At 42.6% G+C, this 26,474-nt stretch overlaps 1 protein-coding gene across 2 annotated transcripts in view; it reads left to right on the top strand.

Annotated features, from left to right (window-relative positions):
- Positions 1-26,474, top strand: part of SLC24A2 (solute carrier family 24 member 2) — a 235,566-nt gene that overhangs the window by 161,493 nt on the left and 47,599 nt on the right. Inside the window, exon 4 of one of the 2 annotated variants that reach the window (XM_068552947.1) lies at positions 11,654-11,704. The exons of the other annotated variant lie outside the window; for it this stretch is intronic. Coding sequence (XP_068409048.1) covers positions 11,654-11,704 — 51 coding nt within the window. The remainder of the gene's footprint in view (positions 1-11,653; positions 11,705-26,474) is intronic. 2 annotated transcript variants of the gene reach the window in all.

Below are 26,474 nucleotides of genomic sequence, written 5' to 3'. Positions count from 1 at the left end.
GTCACGCCATTTGAGAACGTTTCTCTTTACAAGCCCCCACTGTAGGTAAGTCTCTGGGGGAACAGAAGCCGGTGCTTGCCCCAGACTAGATAACTTCCTGAAAACCGGCTTAAATGCTGTTGTTGAAGCTGAGCTTTAGCAGTGCAGTTGCAGTAACCTCTGTGGCTACTTCTGCGGTGGTGATTTCTCTCTTTGACTTCCCAGGCTGGCGGCACTTAATCCCAGATAACCAAGAGCGAAGGTAGCTTTGCTTCAACTCTAAGGCCTTTAGGCCAGAACCACCATCATTGGCAGGAATTAAAAATCATGGTGAGTCCATCTCATTCCAGAAAACTCTTCATAATGAAAAGTTTCCTCTTCCATTTCTGAAAAAAAACTTTACCCAGTTGTTATCTCCCTTTCCATGCATCCTATTCCCATCCATGGCACAACAGGTCACGCAGAGTTTCCTATCTGGAAAAAGTTACAAATTCTTTTCTTGACCTCAGGACTGTTCCCCATCTTCTTTGTGCAAGTCAGGATTAGAAGGTGAGGAGCTGACCCTTGGAGCTTAAAGGTAGCATCTTGCAATATGTCCATTTAGAGAGACTCTGTCCTACGCTAGGTGTGTTCGTGGTGGCATCTTCCCACTAGGCTCATGGGAGGAGGGGTATAGTGTAGTTAGTTGCTCAGCAGACACACTGTGGAGCCAGCCACCTGGGTTTGAACCCCAGCTCTGCCACTTACTAGTTGTGTGACCTTGGGTGAGTTATTTAACTTCTCTATAACTCAGTTTCCTCTTTTGTAAAATAGGGAAGACAAGAGCATCTATCTCTTGAGGCTATTGAGTGTATTCAATAAAGTGCTGTTCACAGAGCACATAGAACGGTGCTTGGTACCTCATTAGTTCTAGGTAGGTATTTGCCAAATTGCTTTCAGTTCTTTTTTTTTTCTTCTTGCAGCTGTCATATTTTTAGGCAGTTTTCAGTGGTTCAATGGTAATTCATTGAATTATGTATCTTATCTCTATTTTCCCTTAAAAAGCAGCCTCTTCACCATGCACCAGTTTTTGAGATCCTGCCACACCTGTCTGTAAGATAAGATGGGAACTGGTCTTTTTGGCAATCTGGCTTTTAGTTGAGCAAAAGTTATCCTGAAATTGAATAATTATACTTTCTGTATTTCCACATTCTCCTGTCCTTTGCACAATGAGAAGTGCATCAATGTGACATGGTACTTAACTCATTTCCTTCCAAAAAGTCCCAGTTTCCTCTGGGGTCCATAGCTTTAGGATATTTGGCAGACTAAAAAAAAAAAATTCCTCTTTCCAACATATTGATAAAAATCTGCAAAAGCAATTACTGTACTAATATTTTAACCCTGCTGAAACATCCTTCGGGCACTGTTTGTGCAGTTAGGGGTTATAAGATCCTGCAGTGCCCTGCTTCCTCCTATGTCATCAGAGCTCTGGTTCACTGGCAGGCATTTGCTGTTTAATATAAGGCACATAGTGGACTATTTAGGAAACGTATCTTAATCTTTTACCCTATCTTTGCATCCTGGATTTTAAACTCACTCGTATGGTCCCATTTTATATAATATGGTATTTAAGTAGGAGTAATGGTAAATGGATTTACACGTCAATGAAATTTAGAGGATTGCATGAACATTCTTTCTACTTTAAATTTGATCCTTTAAGTTTTTCATAATTTGGGGTGATTGTTTCTATTGTGGTAGGGAGCCAGGTATTCAATGCAGTGACATCCTGAACAGTACTGAAGTGTAGAATACAAAATTATAAGGGTAGTTTTGACTTTGAATTACTTCCACATCAGTGGCATTAATTTCCTTTGTCTTCCAGTCTTTTTTCCCTCAATTTCATTCTGTTCTTAAATTCTCTTGCCTTCTCATTCTTCTCTCTTATCTCTTGCCCTTTTTTCCCCCTTGGATGGCTGAAGTTTGTTTGTTTGTCTATTTTATTGTTTTTCCTCTCCTCTTCTAAGATACTTTTCTGATATTTTTTGATGCTCAGTGCATCAGAGGGTAGAAACTCAGCTGTGCTGACCCAATGGCTGGATATAATTTAGCACTGATTCTCTCTGCCTGGCAGACTCTTCTGAATCCAGCCAGGCTGCAGGATGGGATCCAGGAGAACATCCAAATTGTTCTCTAGCCAGCATGCGCCATCCATTCCGCACACCAGTGGGGTTTTTTGTTTGTTTGTTTTTTTATCTCCATTTCCAAGCCATTGCCACCATTTTGTCTTCTGTGTGCTGAGGACTCTCCTGATGGCACTTTTGCATGATGTAAATCCTCCTACTTTACAGAAGAAATGAAGAGGATTCCAACAGTTGAGGCTGCATGCATTTTCCCTTCACAGACTTCCTCCCTGCAGAGATAGCAAAGACAGAATAGTTGAAACTGTGGAGTTAAAACACTAAAATGGAAGGAATCATAGACGTCCATACCAAAGGCAGCTAGGCTAAGGAAGATTAACAGAGCACTGTTAAATAGAGATTTAATTCAGTTCAGCAGCATTTGAACACCTACAGAGTGCCAGGAACTATGCTGGGTGTTCAAATTAACAAAATGAGTGTGTGGATTCCTTGCCCTAAAGGACAGAAAGCAAGTAGGTTAAGACGCCTTTGATGAGCACGCACAGAAGGGCATACTTGGAACAGACACGCAGGAGAAAGTGACTTACACTAGGGACGAGGGGCATTCAGGAATGCTGCCTGCAGGAGGGAACCTCAAACCTGGGTTCCAAGTGATTCAGTAAGTTGGGAGACCTAATAAATTTCCAACACAAAAAAAGACGGTATGCGTGGGATTTAGAGGTGTATGTTCAGTTGGTGTTTTGAAAGCCTTACCCTGGTAACAATGTGAAACATAGGTGAAAGGTCACGGTAGGTAGTAAGAAAGGTTAGGAAACGAGAGTTCCAATAGGACTATTGCAGTGACCTCAGCAAGGCCTCCTACTAAGGCAGGGACAGTGGGAATGGAACAGAAAAGACAGAATTGAGGATATTTAGGGGTAGAATTGATAGGGCTTCATGACTGGTTGGGTTGTGGGTATGGCTTACAGAAGTATCAGCATCACCTAAAGCCCCGCCCTGTGGATCTTAGTCACATGTGATATAACCGAGCTCACATCTCTATGAAAGAAAACAGTGGGCTTCTCTGTATGTGCCACCTCGAAAAATCCTTTAAAACACGGATAGGGGAAGAGAATGGAATACTTTGCCACTTTTAAGACTGAGCAATAAATGTGTTTGTATCCTCCACCCCAAATTTGATAAGACTTAATCAGAAAGTACCTTTTGCCTGATTTGGTAAACATAATCTTTGCATTTACAGAGATGCAAAAAAGTACCCAAGATGTTAGATGTCATTAGTGAATATGTTAGCTTCTTAACCCACTACCTACCCAAAAAACTTATGAGTAACATGTTTCAGTTGTCAAGTCAAAGCCTGTAGGGCTCCACAGTACAAATGATGGGGCCATCATGCTATATTGTCACGTGCTTTTCTCCGTCCCTTTGGGAAAAAGGAAAAACATTCTGCCAAAGTCTCAGTGTTTAAAGTTACCTTAAGATTGTTACTGAGATTTTTAATTACACAATTAAAAGGACACTCATAAAAGCCCAGGAAATCTTTTTTTTAACCACACTGGGGTTGATTCTCTTACCTGGTGGCTCATTGTTTTTCTTTAGAAATCCTTTCCAGAAATCTGCTTGCTCTCTCCTGTTCTCTCCCCCTCCCCAATCTACCTCAGAAGGAAAGCAGCACAACAGCGCTTCTGAGTCCCATTTTTCTTGCTTGATCATCCAGAGCATGTAAATTACAGTGAAATACGGCCTGAGTCAGCTCCTCACAGGACAGAAATCAGTAACCATTGATATTGCTAAGCAACACCGCAGAGCAGCACGGCTGCAAATTAGGTGACAAATTTATAAGAAGTTGGAGTATCTGGGGACTCGCTTGGGCGTTTCATCATGAACCATCTGGATGATCCACAGTAATGACCACACGTTATTGTTCACTGTTCGAGGATGATAATTCCCATATAATTTTATGGCACCTCCCTCTGTGATCCTCACCTACCTTTCAGAACCTTTCATTGTGTTTTTCACATTGCAGATATTTCCCTGCAAAATAATTGGGAACAGTTATACCTAATGGGCAGTGTTCATTCCTCTCCAAAATAAGATTTTTTTTAAAAATTTACTCTGTTGGCTCATGTGATGGCAGAGCTGGATGGGCAAGGACATACAAAAAAAGAGGGTATTAGTCATGGCATCATAGCAGCTCCATTGGCCTGACATGGACTCAGCCTTGGTGTCCCAGAGGAGCCTGAGGTGATAGGTAAGCCTTGAGGGAGACAAGGAAGAGAACCAGAGTCCTTGACCTTCTGGAGAAGGGTGGCCTAACAAGGACCCCTCCCAGTTCCAATAGCCTAACTGGTCTCATTTCTTCATTCATTCATTCAACTAATATTTATAAGAAAATTGGACTAAGCATCCTGATTTTAAACCAAAGATTACAAATTGCTGGGCCAAATAATGACCCAGAGTGTTTTTCTTTTTTTTAATTTGGAATTAGTTGCCAACATTTAAAATCAGGAATTTTCACATAAAAATCCGGGTATCTGGCTTCCCTTGAATAATCAGATCTGTCAGCACTGTGCCTGCCTTCCCGCATGGAGTGGGAGCTGACTGGCTGCTGCCCCTCTTTAGGCATGCACTGGCCAGTTTTCCATAATCCCCACCACTCCCTATTGTGGTCCCCAGTCTACTTTCTCACCTACACACCTGGGCCCTGTGGTTCATTGGTGCTTTATCAGAATGCTGCTGTACTCCAGGCACTGGGCCAGCTGCTGGGGATCTTTCTGACCCCTGATTTGGCCACCAATGTAGTATCAGTATTTCCTAGTGACTGGGGCCTCAGAATGATATCAGCAGATGGACATCAACAAGGAAATATATGTAGAAAGTGAGGGAGATGAGAACAACAGCAGTAACAAACCAGTGTGTCTGGGCTTGCAGGAAGCTTGAAAAGGAAGAGTGAGTATTTCATGAAGGGGCTGGATTCAGAGGGCGTGAAAATCAGGTGATAAATGTCTAAGAGGTGGTGTGTGTGTATGTACATAAATCCTACTTGACACTCAGTAGCTGATGGAGGGTTACCCACAAGTTCAGCCCTTTATTTTCATTTGGAAAGTTCTTGCCTTGCTTCCAAAAGCCTAAGTGAGAGGTTTTAATCTCATAGAAGAAAAAGAAGCACTCGTTAGCATAGATTTGGAAGAGCCGAATATGAAAAGAACTCCACAGGGCAAAATCACCTCCGTTTATACCTTGTGTATGACATAGATGTGTTACCACATGTTGGGTACAGCTGTCCCCAGGTAACCGTGTATTCAGGAGCCTCTTAGGGAAGTTTAACACACAAATATCATTCCCCCACAGACTGTTAAGCAGAGCTTCTGCAATGAGTCAGTACTTTAAAAGCTTTTTTTGAGTGAGAATTGGAATCTGAAGGTTAAAATATTCCTTTTCTTCTGACTTGAGTCTGAAGTGAGAATATGGTTGTTTCCTCACTTAACCTCAATCTCTTAAAGTTTTATTTTTTTAGTTAAAACAAAATTACTTGCCTTGACATGAACATTTGATATAAAAGAATAATGACCGAAGAAAGCCTTTTAATGGAAGGCAATTAATTTCGGTGGTCCATGCAGCCCTTTTTTAGGTAAAATCAAACAAAAAGCTTTAAATTGGGCTATATTAGAAATACCTTTTAACTCAGAATACTTTTTTTTTTTGGCTGTGCTAGGTCTTTGTTGCTGCGTGCGGGCTTTCTCTCGTTGCAGCGAGCGGGGGCTACTCTTTGTTGCGGTGCATGGGCTTCTCGTTGCGGGGGCTTCTCGTTGCGGTGTCTTCTCTTGTTGCGGAGCATGGGCTCTAGGCGCAAGGGATTCAGTAGTTGTGGCACGCTGGCTCAGTAGTTGTGGCTCACAGGCTCTAGAGCGCAGGCTCAGTAGTTGTGGCACACAGGCTTAGTTGCTCCGCGGCATGTAGGATCTTCCCGGACCAGGGCTCGATCCCGTGTCCCCTGCATTGGCAGGCGGATTCTTAATCACTCTGCCACCAGGGAAGCCCATACATGCTTTTTTTTGATGAAAATTTTCACACAGGAATAGAAGAGAATCAAGATCAACCCACATACCCTGCAAGAAACTTAAAAATTATATAGATCTACAAATATAAATGTTATGTTTGTAGGGAGTGAACGGAAAATGACAAATACACAACTCTCGTACTATTCATTCACAAAACTTCAATAATGAAAATAAATTCACAAATTAAAAAAAAAAAAGAAAAAAAACCACCTGAGGCTAAAATGTTAATACTGCCAAACATGGTTCTGGAAGTGAGCCAGGGCAGCCTTTCATTAAACTGAAAGTTTTCCTTTTGACAGTCTTCCTTGTGTTTAAGATGTCTATCGGGGGTTGTTGACTTGCACACATTGAGTATTGACATTGACATTGGTGCCCACCCGCAGAGATAATTAGAGTTTGATAGGATTTAACAACCTCATGCTGGGCTGAGATAGATATTCCTTTTGGAACTTTGGGAGACAGTGAAGAGAGGTACCAGTTATTAAGGATGCTTCTGCCACCCAGCACAAAGTGCTATAGAGACATGTTCTTATCTGATCCTCCAAAAACCCTCCTGAGAACAGGTGTTTATTGCTCTTGTCCCCATTTTACTGAAGAAGAGACTAAGGTGCAGAGAGGATCACCCAGCTCATAAGTAGTAGAACCAAGCTTTGAATTAGCTGTCTTATCTGTCTCAGATAAGTACTGTACTCAGAAGTACTCTTTTTTTTTTTTAGTTTACTTTATTGAGGTATAGTTGATTTACAATGTTGTGTTAATTTCTACTCTACAGCAAAGTGATTCAGTTATACATATATATAAATTCTTTTTCATATTCTTTTCCATTATGGTTTATCACAGGATATTGAATATAGTTCCCTGTGCTGTATATTAGGATATTGTTGTTTATCCATTCTATATATGAGTTTGCATCTGCTAATCCCAAACTCCCAAGCCATCCCTCCCCCACCCCAACACCTGAACTTTGATAGTGATATTTTGGTATCAGCAGTCCAGAAGTCTTAGACATCAGTGCCTGCCTTCCTGACTTCAGCAAGTCCAGGGAAGTTCAACAAACCAAAGCATCCTAAACCTCACTGTTATTTGGGAGCTGTGCATTTATATGCTTTGTTTAAGAAATGTGAAGAGAGCATGTGATATGAGAAAAGCACTGCTCTAGTTGGGAGAGATCCAAAGAGGAATCCAAAGAGGGTCTCAGCCTCCAACATGTGGAGAGACAGTCTTGTGTGCAAATATTAGAAGGAAAGGTGCATACGTCCAAAGCTGGAACATGGTGGTCAGATGAATGAAGGGTCTGCTTTTTACATCCTGTTCCAATGATTATGGTCCATGTTTTGACATTCCCCATAGATCTGAGAGTAGAAGGACAGGACTGATGAAGAAATTTCTTTCTAATTCTAGCCCCAGCAAGGCAGAATATCATTTATTGTTGGGCAACAAATAGCTATTTTAAACTTCTATAAGTACTGTTGAATTAGTTTTAACAAACTAAACCCGTGTAAAATACCAAGTTCTCTAAGTGTTCTGCTCCATGTCCCATAGGTTCTCTTCTACTCTTCTTAGTGATGCTTGCAATAATGAAGCTGCCCATTACCGATCGCTTAGTGGGTACTATTATCTCATCTACTCTTCACCACAACTTTGCAGGGTAGATACAGTCATGTCACTTTACAGCTGAGGACACTGGGGCTCAGAGAGGTAAATTTGCTCAAAGTCACACAGCTAATAAGTGGCAGATCTTGGGTTCAAACCTATACCCTGGCTTCAAAGCCTATGTTCTTAACTTCTATTTGCTACTGAAAATAATCCTTTCATGGATGTGATGTAATCTGGTATCTGTACACACCTCCTTGATAGGTATTAGACAACTTTACCAAGAAACTACTCTCTGTTGTTTAGAAACCTTAATTTTTAGATCTTCAAACTCAGTTCAAACCGGTATCAAAAATAAAGCAGCTCTTTGATTTAAGAAAACAAACAAGTTAATCATTTTTTTCCATCAACCAACACTTAATAAATACTTGCTCTCACTGATTTCTCTACCTCTAGTCTTCATTCTAACAAAATGAATTCAGCATAGATGCTTCTGTTGACTTTCTGTTGTATACGTCAGAATTTTGAGGCCTGAAAGGTGAGAAGTCACTTTTCTGTTGCTCCTATCTGGGGAGATTTGCTGAGAAAAGGGTTGAGAATGCCAGAGGCTTCAAAAGTAGAGCTGAGAAGGTCAACGTTGGAAGGAGAAATCTGTGTCCATGCCCTTTTTAAGAAAGGAAGAAATTAGGAGCCCAAAACACTAGTTCTTATTCAGATTCTTTGAGACTGAAGACAAGATCCTTCCCTTGACTTGTCAACCAAGAAATATGGACAAGAATTCAGCGGTACCTTAAAGGCAGGTGATGATGTTGCTGACAAGACCTGAAGGGAAGTGGACAGAGGAATGACAAAAGGTTCAAGCCCTCCTAGAGACCTGGGAGCTTGGGTGCCTGTGGACCCAGCTGTCCAACTAGCATGAGCGAGTGTGGGCGCCATGTTAGACAGCATTCCCAATGGGCTCATAGCCTCATCGCAAACACCAACCACTGGGTTCTGGAATTTTTCTTAGGCTGTGTGTCTTCTTAGAGAAATGTTACATAGAAGAGGCACCAGCTGGTACCCAGGATGATATTCACGGCTGATTCATTCCTCTTCCAGTCCTGGCTGCCTCTTGCTCAGTTGACATAATGGAAGTTGCTCAGTGGTATTAAACAGCAGCCTCTTGAATCCCCCCCACTTCTCCCTCCCGTGTCAAAGAAACTCAGCTTGGATTGGGCGCAGTTTGAATCTTAATCCAACGGTGCTAAAGGTGCCCTGGCTACTGTCCATGGGGAGTGCGCTGACTGGAGGCCATTGCCCCTTACAGGTGAGTTTTCGTTCATGCCTCTCAGGCCACTTTCCATGAGGTGTCCATGGTATGTGGGACACCAGCCAGGTGCGTGATGTGCTCTGGCTTACGGATGCAAGTCGTGTTTGTCCTAGTCGCATGTCACACTCCTCTTCCTACACCCCCTGAGCCCCTGGTTCAAGGAAGGGAGGCACCAGCTCTCGGAGATGCTGTCTCACCAGCCCCAGGATGCCGCCCTGACCATTTGAAAGCGTTGAGGTGCTGAGTTCACCGTCTCACCATGCCTTTGCTGTCAGTGTTAAAAACTTTATTCCAGTAGGCTGGTTTCCTTCACATTCTTGCGTGCCTTTTCTTTAGTAAGCAACAAACATGGTTCCCTTCACTTGGGCAAATATTGTTCCCTTGCCCTCCTCGCTCACTGTGCTTTAAGTTGCTACATCACCTGTTGTTATTCAGCCTTTCACTGCTCTTATTCCTTCTCTTCCACCACCTTTAGCCTCCTTTTTTATATGTTTTGTCCGGTTCTTGTCCCCCTGCCCCAGTCCTCATCCAAGGAAGCAGCTAAGAAACAATCTAGGCATTGCCACAGCAGCAAGAATGTGTGAGCTTTGTCAGTCACCCACAGATCCAGTTTCGACTATGTAAAAATAAATTAATTAAAGAATATGATTGTATTTATTTATAACTGGCTCCACGAGAGAGGAGGTAAAAAATAATCACATCTGCCACAAGCAGATGTTTGAAAGTTTCGGGTTGATACATGAAGGCCAGTGTGTGCATACAGAGAGGTTGCATCTCAAAAGACAAAAATGCAGTAATGTATCTTCATTGTGTAGAATATGGTTTACACCCAACTTTGCAAACACAGAGCTGCCCACGTTCTGTTTCCTCGGCAAGTAAAGAGAATGCCAGCTGCTTATTCTACTGCTTTACCTCAGGGAAAGAGTAGAGGTTACAAAAAAATTAGTTGGCTGATATAATTCATCAATTTACTGCAAGATTATACACACACACACAAATACAAATGCGTAGATTATGTGTAAAGCCACCATGAACATGTGTTTTAATATTTATGAAGGTATTTGGATCATTTTAAAATCCCAAACTTGTGCAATGTCATATATAATAGACTACTGTTCTTAAAATACCAGAAAAAAAAAAATTTTCTACAGAAGGCAATCCCCAGAAGTCATTTTTTTTTTTAAACTTTCTTGTTTTTTATACAAAATTCAATTTCTTATTGAAACACTTGCATCCTTTGTCGTGTATCTAACAAAATCCAGAATAGGCAGGCTTTTGCAGAAATATAAAGATGAGGTGATTTTTCTCCCCAAGACATAATTTTGTATTGGTGTGTTAAAATAGCTTTAGGTAAAATTTTAGGCACATGGAAAAAGAATATATATAGAATGTGCATAATATAAGCAGAAGAATATTTATTATTGTGTTTTAAGCTAAAGCCTTTTGTACACAAAACCCATCAGTTATTAGTTCATTCACATGTGAATTTTTAGCAGTCGACCAAGTTAATGAGCCATGGAAGCATTCTACAGAATCACAGGAAGATCTCTTGAGTGTCATTAATTTCTTGAATTTTATTGGGAGAGTGTTGTTATGACCAGGGAAAATATTTCTAACCTGCTCACAATGATGCTTCAAAAAATCTGGAATTTTCAGATGAACAAGAATGAAAGTTTCTATTTTAGAACTGAAGTAAGAAAACAGAAATGGTGCGTCCCCACCTCCTCCGTCCCTCCACCCAAGCTGCCACTTCCACCAGCTGACTCAGAAGAGCTTGCTTTCCGCCCGTGGTTTCCATTACAGCCGAGTCCTTTGGTGGGCTGCACCCAGGAGATTGCCTCCTGGCCCCTGCAGTCTACACAGCAGCAGGCAATGCCCTGAGCTGGGAGCTGTGGCTGCTCTGTCACCTGTCTGGGCCACGTGCCCTTCCCTGGGAATACACCTCCCCCTTCCTCCCAAAGCTTTCCACGCCTTTCCCATCCCCCGCCCCTCCCCCCCCCCAACACACACCAAAGCATGCTGCACCCATGGTATTCAGTGCTTTCTGTCTAAAATACAAGATTAGAAATGAAAGGGAAGTTTAGAACCTGGTTTTTTCTTTGGGATTTTCCCAGGTAGCCTTCCTTACTAATCTCTAGGAAGTAGTTCTATTGGAGAAAAGCTGTGAAATGACCTCCTGGGACTGCAGTTCCACGGCAAGGAATCCTGGCGTCTACAAGCCTCAGTGGGTCTGGGCATTGTCCTTGCCCAGCCCTTTCTCTTGGAATGTCACCTCTAAAAATTATAGGCCTAGGCTGGACCTGGTGTGAAGATGTCTTTGCCAAGCATTTGTTTCATCAGACGTTAAAATAACTGTGTCCTATTCTGGAATGCAGGGCAAGTCCTACCCCCGGTGGAATAATATATTTTAAGTGATTTCTGAAAGTGGGCCGTGAAAGCCATCCGCCACATGGCCCATGTTTGCACATCTCTATATAGTTACAATTGTGGAATTTGACAGTGTAACTCTGAATCTGATTAATTGAGAATGTGTAAAAACAAAGTTCTTGCATTACAGCTCGTTCCTTATCTTTGTGTCTTTTACTGTGATGTTGTAGAACTTGGATCATATGGAAAACTAAAATATTATGACACAATGACTGAAGAAGGTAAGAATGATTTTAGAATTGTATGCATTGGCTTTTTTTTTTTTTCATTTATGGTGTCTGTGGCTTGCCCATTTTTTTTTAATCATTTTTTTTCCCCCTCTTTGCATGACTTCAGTGACATTGTGTGATTTATTATTCTTTCCACATTTTCGTCTAGTTTTTGCCATCGTGTTGGTTTGGAATTGGAGACATGCAATACCATGAGCAATCATGTTATTCCATTCAAACGATCCAAACCATCTCAGTTGTGTAACACAGTCAGAGAAATGGTGTCAGCAACATAAACACAAGCCCACACCCACTGGGTCATCATTATTTCCTCCACGTGCTCACAACATATAGAAACACATCCAACCAACACTCTTCTTTTAATATGCCCCAATTTCAGAGGTGGGGAGGTTCTGGTAATATTCTGATTTATGCCAAGGAATGAGCGATCTAAAGGAACCACTAGGCCCCAAACCAGTTGGAGACCTGTTTCTGATGCAGAGGGCCGCGTAGGCTCATGTCCTTAGCTGTCGCGGTCCCTGTTAACTCACCCGAGAGAGGCCAGGGCCACCATTTCCAGCCAGTGGGATTGTATATATTGGGATTCACAGTCCGTGAGATTGGACGTATCATTTTAACCATTTCCCCTGAATAAGTGAAGTCTGGCAGAAACTTCTTTTTCAATGTATCTACTGATGAATTCCAGGCTCTGTCCCAGAGCACGGCCTTGCCCCAGTCAGAATGACTTTTCTGAAATAAGTGTACCACGGAACAGCAATTTGAGAATTTCTGCATTCTTGTAAAGGGAGTTGTTCTCTTGCCCTATCTCCCACACATACCTCCGCCTTTTGACTAATAAATAATATTTGTAAGTTACGAAAACATTTGGAGTCTTCCCGTGATTTTTACACTGATATTGACAAGAAATCAAAAGGTACCCTAGAAGGGGAATCAGTTAATTTTATCCTTCAACATGAGAGAAACTCCCAAAAGTGTTGTATATCTTATTTTCAGCTTCTAGTATTTCTGAGTTGCCTTAGCTTGCCAAAGATTTCCTAGTTGCTTTGCAGGAAGCAGGACATCCGACAGCCCTTGGTAAGAGCAAGCCCTTTCCAGCCCCTCCCCACTCTGGCTTCTGCAGTGCACCCGGGCCCTTCTCTGCTGCTATCTCTGTGCTTTCAGTTAACCACTGTGATGTTTTCTAAAGCAGCAGGCCACAGTCAGAATCTCAGACTGGGCTCTGTTGTAGCCCAGGGCCCTCCCCACAACCTGGGGAAATGCAGACCCTTGGGCACTGAGAGCGCCAAAGGCAGAAAGCTACTTATGAGAATCAGTATCCCACCACCGCAGGGATAGAAAGAGCAATCCGTACCTTAAAGGAAGGCTCCTGACCCGGCTGTTATTTTTAGTTCATGTCTTCAAACCACTTTGATTTTTCGTGGTGATTGGCTTGGGAAGCCAAAGGTTTGGGCCTCACTGACTTTATAATTCGATTCAGGCGTCTCACAGCCCTCAGCCTCGGCCTCATGGCTTGGGCAGCTGGTGGGTTTGTTACCTTCTACCTGAGCAGTGACGACCCCTCACTTTTCTCTCCTTCCTCCATCCTGTCCTCTGCCTTCCGCCCTTAGCTTCCTGTGGCCAGAGCAGCTTCTGGCTCTCTGTTGCCTCAGTTGCCCCTTTTCTCCCTTACTGTTCCCTTCCTTCCTCTTTCCACATCTATTTGAGCAAATGTGGCCATCCGAGTGCTTCCTTCCTCTTCCTCCCCATGCCAGACAAACCAAGATTATGTGAAGATGCAAAAATGCTACTTCCAAGCTGATGCTACCACTTGATATCGAACAGCTGGGCTTTCTAGGCAGGGAAACAAAGCCAAAATAATATCTGGAATGAGAAGGCTGACCAGCTTAGCAAGATTGTGAAATCTTAGCAAGATTGTGAAATTGTCTTTGGGGGCCCTCATGGTCACCTATAATGTTCCTTATCCTTCTCTCGACTGCCCCATTCCTTCATGCACATCCCTTTGTGCCCCACGCTTAGCTGAAAATTCATCCATTACAGTGATAGCCAATAATAGCTAAGGGAGCACTTGAAAAGCATGTTCTATGAAATACTACTTCCAGATCATGTCATTAGGAATTTTGCAACAATTGGGGGAAAAAAAGAAAGCAAGCTTGATTTCGTAGTTAAATAAGCAGGAGAGCTTCTGAGTTAAGTTAAATAGATTTCTTTACCATGTGACTTGTTAGAGCCTTCCATATGTACCCGTGCACTGCAGCATATAATAGTAAATCGTATAGAGGGATGGAGTTTGCAGTATTTCCCAGACTTTTTTGGTCAGAGGACCCATTCTTCCATGGAGCCTCTTGTGGAACTCTTTTAGAAATGCTGGTTAAGGCATTATCCTTCACCTAGAATAGGAACCTCTGAAAGATTCAGAAGTTTTCTAAACACATAGCAATCCCTCTCAGGCACTCATGGAAAGGATACTTTGGAACAGGAGGTCTCCCTACAGCCCCCTCAGATTATACCCTTTGGCAGCTGCCTCTATGACAAGCCAGGCCTGGCTTAAACCTAATTCTGGGATTCAATTTAAAAGATGCACAGCCAGCTCAGTAACCTCAGACCTGGCAACCACCATGTATGACTTCTTCAAATTCTTAAGGGCCTCTCCCCTCTCATTGAAAATAATAGCAATAACTGTGATATATATCATTTCCATGTTGTACAGTTTAGGGAGGTATAATAAAGGTGAAGATGTTATGGGCAATAGGGGACTAGTATAGCCTTCAGGAAATATCCCCCTCCATTTGAGCATTTCTTTTCACAATTTTAGAAATGTGACTAGCCCTTGACAGGGCTTTATTGTAATTGCCCGTGTGACTAGTCATTATTTGTAATGTTTCCAGAAAGTGCTCTGGATGTTGTGTGACATCAGCTACTTGCAACGAGGCCTGTTTTACTTTTTTCCCTAAAGTGGATTAAATGGAAAGATGAATTATATATGCCACCCCCTATCCTAAGAGAAATTGTGTGACGATTTCCTCAATATAGAGAATTGTCCAGCACAGATTCAGTTTATTATTTTAAGCACCTACTATATGCAAGTTATTCTGCTAGGTGCTTTGTTGAAACACAAGATTAAAAGGTGGGCAGTTTGCCCCATGGAACCTAGAGACGGGGGAGGAATAAAGCACAGCAATCACTGAGCCACCAGGAAGAGAGTGGTAAGTACCATAGGTGCTCAGAAAAAGATGACAGGCTATGGGAGAAGGAAAGACTGCTTTCAGCGGGGGGCGGGGTGGGGAGGGATTTCACGGAGAAGGTGATCTTTGACCTGCACCCTAAAAGATCAGTAAATACGGTAAATTGGGAAAGGAGGAGTGGTAAGTTCCGAGCCACCAGGCTGAGAGAAGGATGAAAAGAGGGGCCACACCAACCCTTACTGGGTGCCTCCCACCTGCCAGGTGCAGCGCTGTGGGCTTTTTATATATTCTGTGTCATTTAATCCTTGTGATGATCACATAGGTAGATTTTACCGAAGATGAGAAAACCAAAGCCCAAAGAAGTGTTGTATTAGATGAGGAAATGAAGACACAGAGAAGAAAAGTAATTGGCTCTGGGACTCGTAGGTAGTAAGTTGAGATGAGGGACCTGAACTCAGGACTGTGGCATGCCACACCCTGTCCTCTTGGCTCCACTGTGGTTTCTCCCCAAGGTGGAATGAGGAACTGGACAGTTCAGATTGGCTACAGTGTAGGAGTGGGAAGAAAGGCTTGATGGAGACCAGACCATGGGAAAGGTTGAACCACGGACTAAGAATGACAGTGAGCTATTGACTGAAACATGGCCCCCCTACTGGAACACTTTACCATTAAAATGTTATTTTAATAAAACAATCTACTTACTTTCAGACACTGGACAAAATCATAACATTTTTTTGTAAAATTTGCCCCTCCCCTCGGAGCCCTTTCCCTCCCTCCCTTGTCTTCAGGTGCCCAGAACATAAATGGGAACAGCTGCCTGGGCCACACCCAACTTCCTCTCCCACCCCGAGCCAATCAGAATTTTATCCACTCACTCATTCATTCCCTAACGTATTCATTCAGCAACACTCAGTATGGACCAGGCACTAGACTGGGTGCAGGGCCTGTGGAGACGAAAGACAGCGCTTCTCCTGAAGAATTCACGCTCTAGTGGGAGACACAGGCAGAGAGATGAGTAGTGTGATGGGCAGACCCGAGGTGCCAGGGGAGCCCAGTGGAAATGAGGGCAGGCTTCTCAGAAGGGGCCATGTCTCCACTGCCTCATTCCTGCTTGCCAAGGTGATGACTCTCCCACCAGCCACCTGATTCTAGTGTGTTCACTTGATAATAGCTGAGCACCTGCCTCTGTATGAGTCATGTTCCTAGACTTGATAGATTCGTGAGCTTCACTCCTCCCAAAGACTCTATTTCCCTCTGTCACAAGATGTTTCCAAGGATACAAACAAATGACTCTAGGGGTAGTCTTTTGGTGACCTCAGATCCCCCTACATGGGCATCCATCCCTTTATCTCCTCATGGGGTGATACTGAATATTCTTGGAAGAGCAATCTCCGATTTTTACTTAATGTCAATAACCCGTAGTTTAACACTAGTATCTATAAAATAGATAAACAACAAGGACCTACTGTATAGCACAGGGAACTGTATTCAATATCTTGTAATAACCTATAATGGAAAAGAGTCTGAAAAAGAATATATATACACGTACATATGCACATGTACATGTATAACTGAATCACTTTGCTGTACACCTGAAACGAACACAACATTGTAAATCAACTATACTTCAGTTAAAAAATAAATAAATAACCCATAGTTTATTTCTCATCTGCAGACACCCAAATTTCTTACCATTATCACTCCGGAACATCCTCAATAAATTGAACTTGGCTTCCTTACTAAAGTTACTTTAAATGAAAATGTAGAAAGTTAGTTCAAAAGAAAACAAACTCATGTGATGGAACAGAGACGTTCAAAGGAGAGATGCCTTTCCACCAGTGGCAGTATACACAACTAATCATTTCTGCTCTTTGGAGATAAACATTCACAGAGACATGTAGGTAGGTAGGTAAACAGAAATCCTGACTAAGGATACTTTGCAAAGATGCAATGTATTGTCCTAAACTCGTTGCCATTTAACAGAAGCCATTTCTAGAAAAAGAATTTCTCCACTATTTAAAAAGTCAATCTTTGTTCATTTGTATAAGGAAAAAAGAAGATAGAAAAGTTTGTTGTAATATCAAAGGCAAAAATAATAATGATCTTTTCTTTAATGAAATTAAGGCTAGTTTCATGGCAACCTATTGGCAACCTCTTTACCAAGCTGAGAAACTAATAATGTCTTATGTGAATCATGGTTTCCTCAATTAGTCATGTGGCTGAGTTTTGAAAACCCACATTATTTCAAAGAAACAGAAGCACCCTAAGGTTACATAGTCTAGCCAGTCATTTGATGTTCTTAATTGCAGTGAAATATTCCGGTTCTTTCTCAAAGAGAAATTGAATTTTGGAATACTATTCAACAGTAGTTTCCATTGCCCAAGAGGTATCCTCTGAAAATGTAATCCTAAAACAGGTCCTTGGTGCTATCTGTGGCCTTCACATTATATTTTAATCCTGGCTTTGAATGGATGAGACTGTGTTGTATACCCTGATATATCAAGCAGGATAGTTTCCACTCTATATAGCAGAAAATCCAGATTAACAGTGCTTTAAATCAGATGGAAGTATATTTCTCTCTCAAGTAAAAGAGGTCCAGAGGCAGGCTGTACATGGCTGATATGGAAGCTTCACAGTAATCCTAGACCCCAACTCTTTCCATCCTTCTTCTTCACCATCCTAATATAAGACTTTCAACCTCAAGGGCACCTCATGGTCCAAAATGGCTGCCACTACAGCTCCAGCCATCGCATCTGTATTCCAGGAAGGAGGAAGGGCCAAAATTATTTTCCCCAGCTGTTTTGTCTTCTTTTTAAGGAGGCTTCCTTTTAGACCCTCCCAGTAAAATCTGTCCAAAACTCAGTTACATGCCTACACATAATTCAAGGAAGCTTGGAAATGTAGTATGTTAAGCTGGGTGATTTGCTAGCCCCAGTAATTCAGATATTATGTCATTAGGAAATGAAAAAGGAATAGATATTGATAGTCAACGTGCAATCTCTCCACAACAGAGAAATATCACTTTCATATAACTGTATGTTGATGGGGAGGACTGAGACCAGAGCAAGCTCTAGGAGGAAGATTGAGAGCTCATGCTAAGTTTGAGATGCCTATGGAACATCCAAATGGAGATGTGGAGAAAGTGGAATTGGAGTCTGGAGCTTGGGAGAGAAGTCAGGGCTATAGATATAAATTTGAAAGTCGTAAAATATAGATATCATTTAAAGCTACAGAACTGGATAAGAATACCTAGCCAATCGATAGGAAAGAGGAGGCCAGGGACTGAGCCCTGGGGACTCTAAAGTGTAGGTCTGGGAAGAAGGGGACGGCCCAGCAAAGGAGACTGGGGTGGGCAGAGGACCAGGAGAGAATGGCATCCCAGAAGCCAAGGGAAGAACTTGTTCTAAAGGAGGGACATAAAAAGGTGATGGCATCAATGAATTGACCAATGAGAGCAAAGAATTTTTGTAATAGAAAGATAAAAGAGTTATAGACAGAACGTGAGACATTTCCAATCAGGAGTTTGGACGTGGTGCAGTTATTGCTAGTGACAAAGTCTAAGATCTAACTGCAGGAGTGGATGGATGAGGTGAGCTGGAGGAAAGGGCAGCTGGAAGCGAGTAGGTTAGGGCGGTGAGGAGCCAAGTGTTGCAGGGCTCACCCACGTAAGGTTACCATGGATGGTAACACGAGTAATGGTGGAGAGAAAAAGAGTGAACTGGGTTCTAATATATTCAGGAAAGAGGGAAGGATGACTTGGAAGTCGTTTGGGGTATAGGTGGTAGAGTTTATTGGCCTGGGCTTCAAAGAAGGACAGAGAAATGATCTATAAGTGGTAAGGTAGGAGGAATGGAATGTGGGCACTTGGAGAGACAAGTAGTGTCACTTTCAAAGGCCACAGGAGAAAAGGGACCATCAGGAAACAGCTATGTTTCAGTTGGAACAAAAAGACAATGTTCATAGAAGAGGTTAAGACATAAGAGATTTACCGATGGCGGGGCTGGGAGGTTGAGTCAGTCCAGGGATTTTCAGAGCCACTTGGTGATAAGTATCTCGATGGTGATGGATGGTGCTGAAGTGAACAAGGATGTAGCATGGGACGGGAACAACCTAACAATGTTTTCGAAGTTCTTCCTAGAGCCTCTTTCTTGTGATTGATTGCATGGGCAGTTCGCAGTGATAAAGTGGGGTCTATCTTTCCAGGAGAGAGGAGCTCTGGGGAATCCCCCTGAGTCCAGCTTGGAGTGGGGAAGGTTGAGGAAGGAGATCAGCCTTCCTTAATTCAGGGAGAGAGAGTTCAGTCCAGCACAGGAGGACCTTTCTTACAGACATGGCCAAAGATGGGATGGCCTGTCTCAGACAGGAGTGAGTCTCCCATCTCTGGAGAAGCCAAAGAAGCCTCCATCAGAAGGATGTTCAGATAATGGACACCTTGATGCCCCTTCCAGTCCCATGTCCAAGATTCTGTCCTGGTGCCTTTATTAAGTGTGACGGCAGACATTTTTGGTTTGCAGTCTACCTTTAAGATTAACTTGATCTTGCATTTTGGTTAAGCTGCCACCAAGATTGTGGTAGGTATGTTCCTGGGTCATAGCATCTGGAATAAAAGGCTTGTGTATTAGTTGATCCATTTCACAGCCCAACTCTTTATTAATGTGGTTAAATACAGCAAGTAGTCCGTTAGATAGTTCCTGTGGAATAGACCCTTAAAAGAACAACAACCCACCCCCCCAAAAAAATCCTATATTCTTAGTTACAAATCTAAACTTTTACCACAGTAGAAATTTTAAATTGCAAATTAATTTTAACTATTCTTTTTTATTATAAAAACATTACATGCACACAGAGGTTAAAAGCAAACATATAAGGAAAGACAATAAAAGTGAGTCCCCCTTTTACCCCAGATTCCATTCATTCCTTAGAGTTAACCACTTTTATCAGTTTTTTAACATATTCTCTTTTCTTCTATGTACTGTTCTGTACCTGGCTTTGGTTTATTAATATGTCTTGAAGATATTTCCGTATTAGCACTTTTTTACTTTCCTCATTCCTTTTTAGCAGGTGCATAGTATTCCACTGCCTGGCTCTTCCCTGGTGGGTTTTATCAGTCCCCTGTTGATGAAGATTTAGGATATTTCCATTTTTGTTCATTTAGTTATTACAGTGCTACATGAGCATCTTCTTTGCCCATATAATAAACTCTACTGAATAGAAGATATAAATAAAGATATAAAATAAATGTCTGGAAATAGAAATGACAGATCAGAAGACATACACATTTCAGACTTCGAATGATAGTGCCAAATTGCCCTCCAATGGCATTGCACCAATCTACACTCCTAGTAACAGTGAAGGAGCAAGCCTTAAACAACAAATTTAAATAAGTTCTTTGACCAGAGATTCAAACTGACTTCATTCCAAAGCAGATAAGCCTTCATAATGTAACTACCTTCTAATTTACTCATTGCTAAACCTGACTTTTTACCAAAGTTGATTGAAAGCCAGGGTGCAGTTCTGATGGAAGTCCTTGTCCTTTCTAAATGCAATGACAAGGCAATTCCTCCCACACAGAACATCCAATTTCCACCGCAGCATGTGCCTTCTTGCCTCAAGACCATTGATATCCCTATAGAAACTCCGAGAAGTACACTGCAGGTTAACTTTCTCCCTTCCAGTTACCAATGAGGGCACCCTCTGTTGTGCACAGACACCATTTCCAGCACCATGTTATGTTTCATTCATTCCAGGTTTATGGTTTAACTCATTCGGTCCAACTTTCCATAACCACACAATTTTTCTGGGCACCTGAACAGATGCTCTCTGCTAAGGCTGAGCCTTCTCCAAAGAAAAACAGATTTAACTCATCAGTTATTAACCACATTACTTTTTTAGAGATGTATTCTTACAGGTCTCTCCCTGGGGCTGGATCTTAGGAAGACAGCAGCCTCGTGTATGTGCATAACCAAACTAATCAGCTAGTAACCTGTATCAGATCTGTCAGAAAGACCAAACCAGCTGTGTGGGTAAATCCACGGTCTTCCTGAAAACCAGGACCAAGGAAGTCTTCTCATTAGAATACATCCAGCTCTTCAAACTTCATTGCATCTTATTTTCATGATCTAAACTGTCAGCAGTAAAAGCAGAAAGATTGGACTTGGCAAGTAAAGGCAGACTTTGCCACATTGCATATGTAGAAGGTGTTAAGTGGCAGCAGGAGGCAAACCATGGATGCTTTTTTTTTGTCTATTTCTGACATCTTCAGAACTGAAAATGTTAAGTTCGCCTTCATCAGTCAAACTTGAATATTGTTATTATAAATTAATAATATAATTTCCCGCCCCCATGAAACTTTCTCTTTAAAAAAAAAAGTGGGAATCTGTTATACCAGGAGGTTGGCATGTTCAATTAAGCATGGTAAGTTTCTCTTTTGATTAAATCTGAAATGAACTGAAGTATCTCATTTTATGGGCCACTAAGCCTTCAGTCCCATTTAGTTAAGAACCCACGGCAGGTGCCGGCACTTCTGTTGCAAACCCACATTTCAAATGAGATTTACAGGCACCAGTTTACAATGTAAAGTTGAGGATTCAAAAAAAATAGAACATAAGAATCCAAGTTAACTGACAATTTGCAGACACATGAAATCCAAGTGACAGGAGAGAATGGGTGTACATGAAACAGTGGCTGCTACAGAATAAAATCTTTCCCTTTATGCCAAGATAAATAACTGGGTAATATATAGGCTCATCATAAGGAAGAACTGTTTTGTTATGTTCTGTTTTTTATATACAAGTCAGAGTAACCATTCAACACATATTTATTGAGCACCTACTATTTGCCAAGTGCTGTGAACAAATCAAAACTCTGCCCAAATGAATACACCAATGTCACAGCCCATTTGCAGAGAGACATACCCAAGATACAGACTTTGACAAACTGACTCCGAGAAGCTCTTTTCCACCCCTTAGGTGGCATTGGGGCTGGATGCTGGCAAATCTTGGATCTGAAGCATGCCTGGGTAAAGTGATTCTTTATTCGTTTATCTCTTAGATATCCACAGGGTGCAAGGGATGGGAGCAGGGGGAAGATGTTCAAGCCTTCTATCCGGCAGCCCCTCCCTGGCTCAGAACTCCAAAGCTGAGATCAGACAAACCCCTTTGAGGATGTTTGGGTGTGAGCCATTGGTATCTGTGTATATGAGATAGAAATGTCCAGAAAATTAAGTTCCTAAAATAATAAAACAGGCGACCCAAAATGATGAAGAACAGTAGCTCTCAAGCCGTGTCAGCCTCGGCTAAGGTCAGTGAATTGGCTCCTTGCCTGAAACATCGTAGTTTGCTATCTGATACCTGCTGCGAGTTTTTTGGTTTGTAAAATTCCGATTTTGCCTGAACTTGATTAGGTTATCTTTTTTTTTTTTAAAGAGAGTCTCAAAATAGACAAACATTAATTGTAAACACTATTAGACTTTGGAGATTTAATCACAACATTAACTGGGAAGAGAGTCTGGTGAGTTTCCTGTGATGTGTTTCTGGATCTTCCTTCTTTCTCTCCCCTGGAAAAGAATGTAAATTTCAAATAGATTTGCATACAGCAAGAACTCCAAGCATCTCTCTCTCTCTCTCTCTCTCTCTCTCTCTCTCTCTCTCACACACACACACACACACACTAAGGTTCCCTTTGTTGTTTGTGTTAATGTTGTTATATTCATAAACACTTACTGAGGACCAGCCTAAGAAGTAAGTACTGGGGGGACAGATGACAAGCAGCATCCCTGCCTTGAGGGGCCCACAGGCCAGTTGGAGAGAGGGTCAGTAAAACACCTCTGAGGCTCTATGATAACTGCCATGACAGGATCAGTATCAGTGCTGTGATAGAGAAAAGTACCAAGGTGCCTTGCCAGCCCAGGAAAGGGACTCGGGAAAAGCTTCCTGAAAGATGAGATGCCTAAAGCAGAGTCTTAAGAAGGAGTAAGACAAGAAAATAACTGCGGAGCACTCTAAGCCATATGAAGGGTAAATTAGAAGGAGGCAGGTCGGCAATGTGATTAAAAGCTGGGAGACCAATTAAGAAGCTGTAACCAACAACCAGGCTGGAAAGGTTGGATCTAAAGTGTTCAAAGGTAGACTGAAAAGGACTTGGCAGCTAATTGGATATGGGGGAGAGGGAGACCTCTAAGGTGGCTAGAAAACACTGGGAGTGAGGAAATCACCAACAGATACAAGCAGAGGAGCAGATTCCTAGGAAGGAAAATGATGTATGGAAGTTTGGGGCATGTTGAGTTTAACCATCAGAGGGACTTCCCAGTGAAGGTGTTCAGAAGTCCATTGGATGCGAGGATCTGGGCCAGAGATCTGAATGCGGGAATCATCGCTATCCAGGCAGTGGTCCACTGGGGCCCTTGGGAGAATGTGAGGTGTGAGGAAGAGGGAGCAAGGAGGGGCCCCTGAGGAGTGGTGACACTTAAGGAGCACTCTCAGGCGTCCTTGAAAATCAGAGAGGATTTTGAGGAGGGGAGTGAGGAATATCAGATGCCACTGAGAGATCCAGGCAAGTGGAAGTGAAAAGTGGCCACGGGTAGGTTCAGTGGAGCAATGCTGACAAATGGCAGATGCAGAGTTAAGAAGTGACCAAAGGACCCCTAAGGACACAGAGGCACCAGCACAGACTGATCTTTCCAGAGGCTTGTCCGTGAAGAGAAGGCAAGAAGAGAGAGCAGCGCCCGCAGGAAACCTGAAGTCAAGAGAAAAGTTGCCACATTGAAAGACTTAAGCATGATTATATACTGAGGGGAAGGGGAAGGATTGAGGATAAGATGACTGATCAGGCAGAGTCCCTGAAAAGGCAGGAAATTGGGATAAAGGACAAAATTTCAACCTTTAAGATACCAACTTTTGAAACACATTGGAAATCTTCCAAAATATTTAGGAAGACACTCTCATATTTCCAATGATAAGGTGACCCCGTTAGGAGAGATGATATAGAACCAATTCACATGTAGACAGAACTGTGCTTTACTTGTGACTCCAAAGGTCATTATTACAGAAAATTATTTTTAAAAGCCTTAATAAGGAAATCAGCCTGCTTCATTTCATTATATGATGGGTTTGGCCACTGCTTGAGATACAATTATGTAAATATTCTCATTAATTACAAAAACCAGTCCTATGATTATATCTATAACTATAACTACAATTAAATTATGTTCATCATCTTTATTATGTGGTCCATTCACAAAATATTTACAAAGACACTTTACAAACTACTTTATTACAATACTAGCTTAATTTCCATTAATGTCAATGTAATTTTACAATAAGTGGTTTTACATGATGTTTCACAAAAATTAGAGGAAATAATTTAGAGGTTGTACCGCAAAAGTAGATTTAAGAATAAGTAAGTAAACTCTATGTTCTTGGTGTTTTTGTGCAGGACGAGAATATTATTTTTAATATTTTGCTTTTAAGAAAAAAAATCAGGTCAGATCCTATTAGGTGAATAAGCTGCCCCATGAGGACAGCTTGTGGAATGCAAGAGGAGTTTATTCCTTCAAGCTGCTAGGTAGTGTCTTGTATCTTAGAACTTTCACTATTCTCTGAGTTTCCATGCCCTCCCGAGAAGGCCCGCACCATCAGAGCATGAATCTTAAGTCCTTGTTTCTCGTCTCTCTGTCTCCAGGCTGTGAACGCTACAAGGGCACCCACCAGCTGGATCTTATTGCCACATGTTGCCTGATTCATAGCACAGGCTTGGTTAATATTTGCAGAGTAGAAGATTGTGACTTGTACTGACTTGGAAAAAAAGCTGACTTCCCAGGGGAGCTAATATACCGAGAGCCTCACTGTAACTCAGTGAGTGCATGTGACGTGCCACGCACGATTCTAAGACGCTTGTTGAGGGACACAAAGATACGCAGATGGCAGAGAGGTCTCTGCCCCTGAGAAGCCTGCCGTCTGGTGGGGAAAGCAGACAGGTGGGCAGCAAACTGAAATAAGGGCTGTGACGGGTACAAAGTGCCATGAGAACGGCGGGCGGATTTTCACTTGGGAAGATGGGTGTGTGTATCAGTAGAGAAAAAGCTTCGGGTCTGGCCTTCAGTTAGGCCTTGACAAATGAGGAGTATCTTCCTACAGAAGGAGGAGCCAAAGCCCAGCTTTCCCTGCTCTGCTCTCTGCTGTGCCCGCCGGGCCTCCTCTTCCATCTTCCTCCTCTTCCTTCCAGGGCTCACCTGGGCAGCCTGGTGAGGGAGGTGCAGGAGATGACTGGTGTGCCCCTCTGTCTTCCATCTCTGGTGCATAAACACCTGGTCCAGCCCATTTCACCTCTTTACCTTCGGACAGTTCCTGGGGCTCTACGTATGAACCCTCAGCCCTACTGGGGCCTTGGGCTTGGGTGGACTTGAAAGGATTTACTTTGGGTCATTAGCCAACAAGAAGCATGTACGAAACTCATCAACTTGCCAGGAAACCACAAACACAAGGATTGATTGAGCCCCGCTGGGCGCTGGGGATACGGCAGCGAGCAAAACCAATGAAAATCCCTACCCTCGTGGAGCTTGACTGCTAATGGGAAGCAGCAGATAATCAATAGCAATAATGATACAGTAAATTAGATGGTGAAAAACACTTGAGAGAAAATAAGCTGGGGATGAGAAATGCTGGAAAGAAAAGCTGCAAATTTAAATAGGCTGCTCAGAGCAGCCTTGATGAGGTGACATTTGAACGAGTACTTGAAGGAGTTGAGAGAGTGAAGCCCGTGGATCCCTGGGAGAACATTCCAGGTAGAGGGACCAGCAAAGGCCATGGCGCTGAGGTGGGAGAGTGCACAGTGTTTTCCAGAACAGCGGGGAGGCCAGAGTGCTTGAGCAGAGTAAGCTAGGAGAGGGGGAGGGGCCGAGGGAGGGGGTCGAGGTGAGCTTCACTGGACAGAATTTTCCAGGTCATTGGGAAGACTTTGGCTTTCACTTTGACCTCAGGAGCCACTGCAGGATTTTGCACAGAGGAGTGAGTGGCGCAATCTGATCACTGAGACCAGCCTGGGGGGGACAGAGAGGTAAAGGTGGAAGGGAGACTGGCCAGGAGGCCAGCAGGATTGTTGCTCGACCCAGGGGGTGGGGAGGGAAAAGTGGTCAGATTATGAAATATTCTGAAAGTAGAGACCCCAGATTTGCTGGTGGATAACACGTGGGATGTGAGAGGAGAGGAACCCACGACGACCCCAAGGTCAGTGTTTGCTCTTTGCCACGTCAGTTCCATTGCATGCCTTCTCAGAGTGACGATGGCCTGGCTGCCTGACCTGAGTCTCTGCTTCCAGACAAAAAGACAGGGGATAAACAGGAAGAAAGTTCAGTGCCCTTTTACTTTTTAAGCTACCAGCCAAGCCATAAACTTCAATGACGGAGACAGGAAAGGCAGAACTGAAAACACAAAAATAGTTTCTAAAACACTAAGTTTTCCCTCCTGTTTCATTTTCCCTTTTCTTCTCCCAAACCAAGGTCTGTTCACTGAGGTGTGTGTGGCCACTCCCTTTACATCTATAAATCTCTTTGGTCCTATCTCTTCTGTGTTTCTGGTGCTCAG

This window comes from Eschrichtius robustus, chromosome 10, assembly GCF_028021215.1.
Source record: "Eschrichtius robustus isolate mEscRob2 chromosome 10, mEscRob2.pri, whole genome shotgun sequence".
In the NCBI taxonomy this organism is placed as follows: domain Eukaryota; kingdom Metazoa; phylum Chordata; class Mammalia; order Artiodactyla; family Eschrichtiidae; genus Eschrichtius; species Eschrichtius robustus.
Note: the sequence above shows the minus strand (reverse complement) of the source record. Positions and strands in the feature narration are given on the sequence as shown.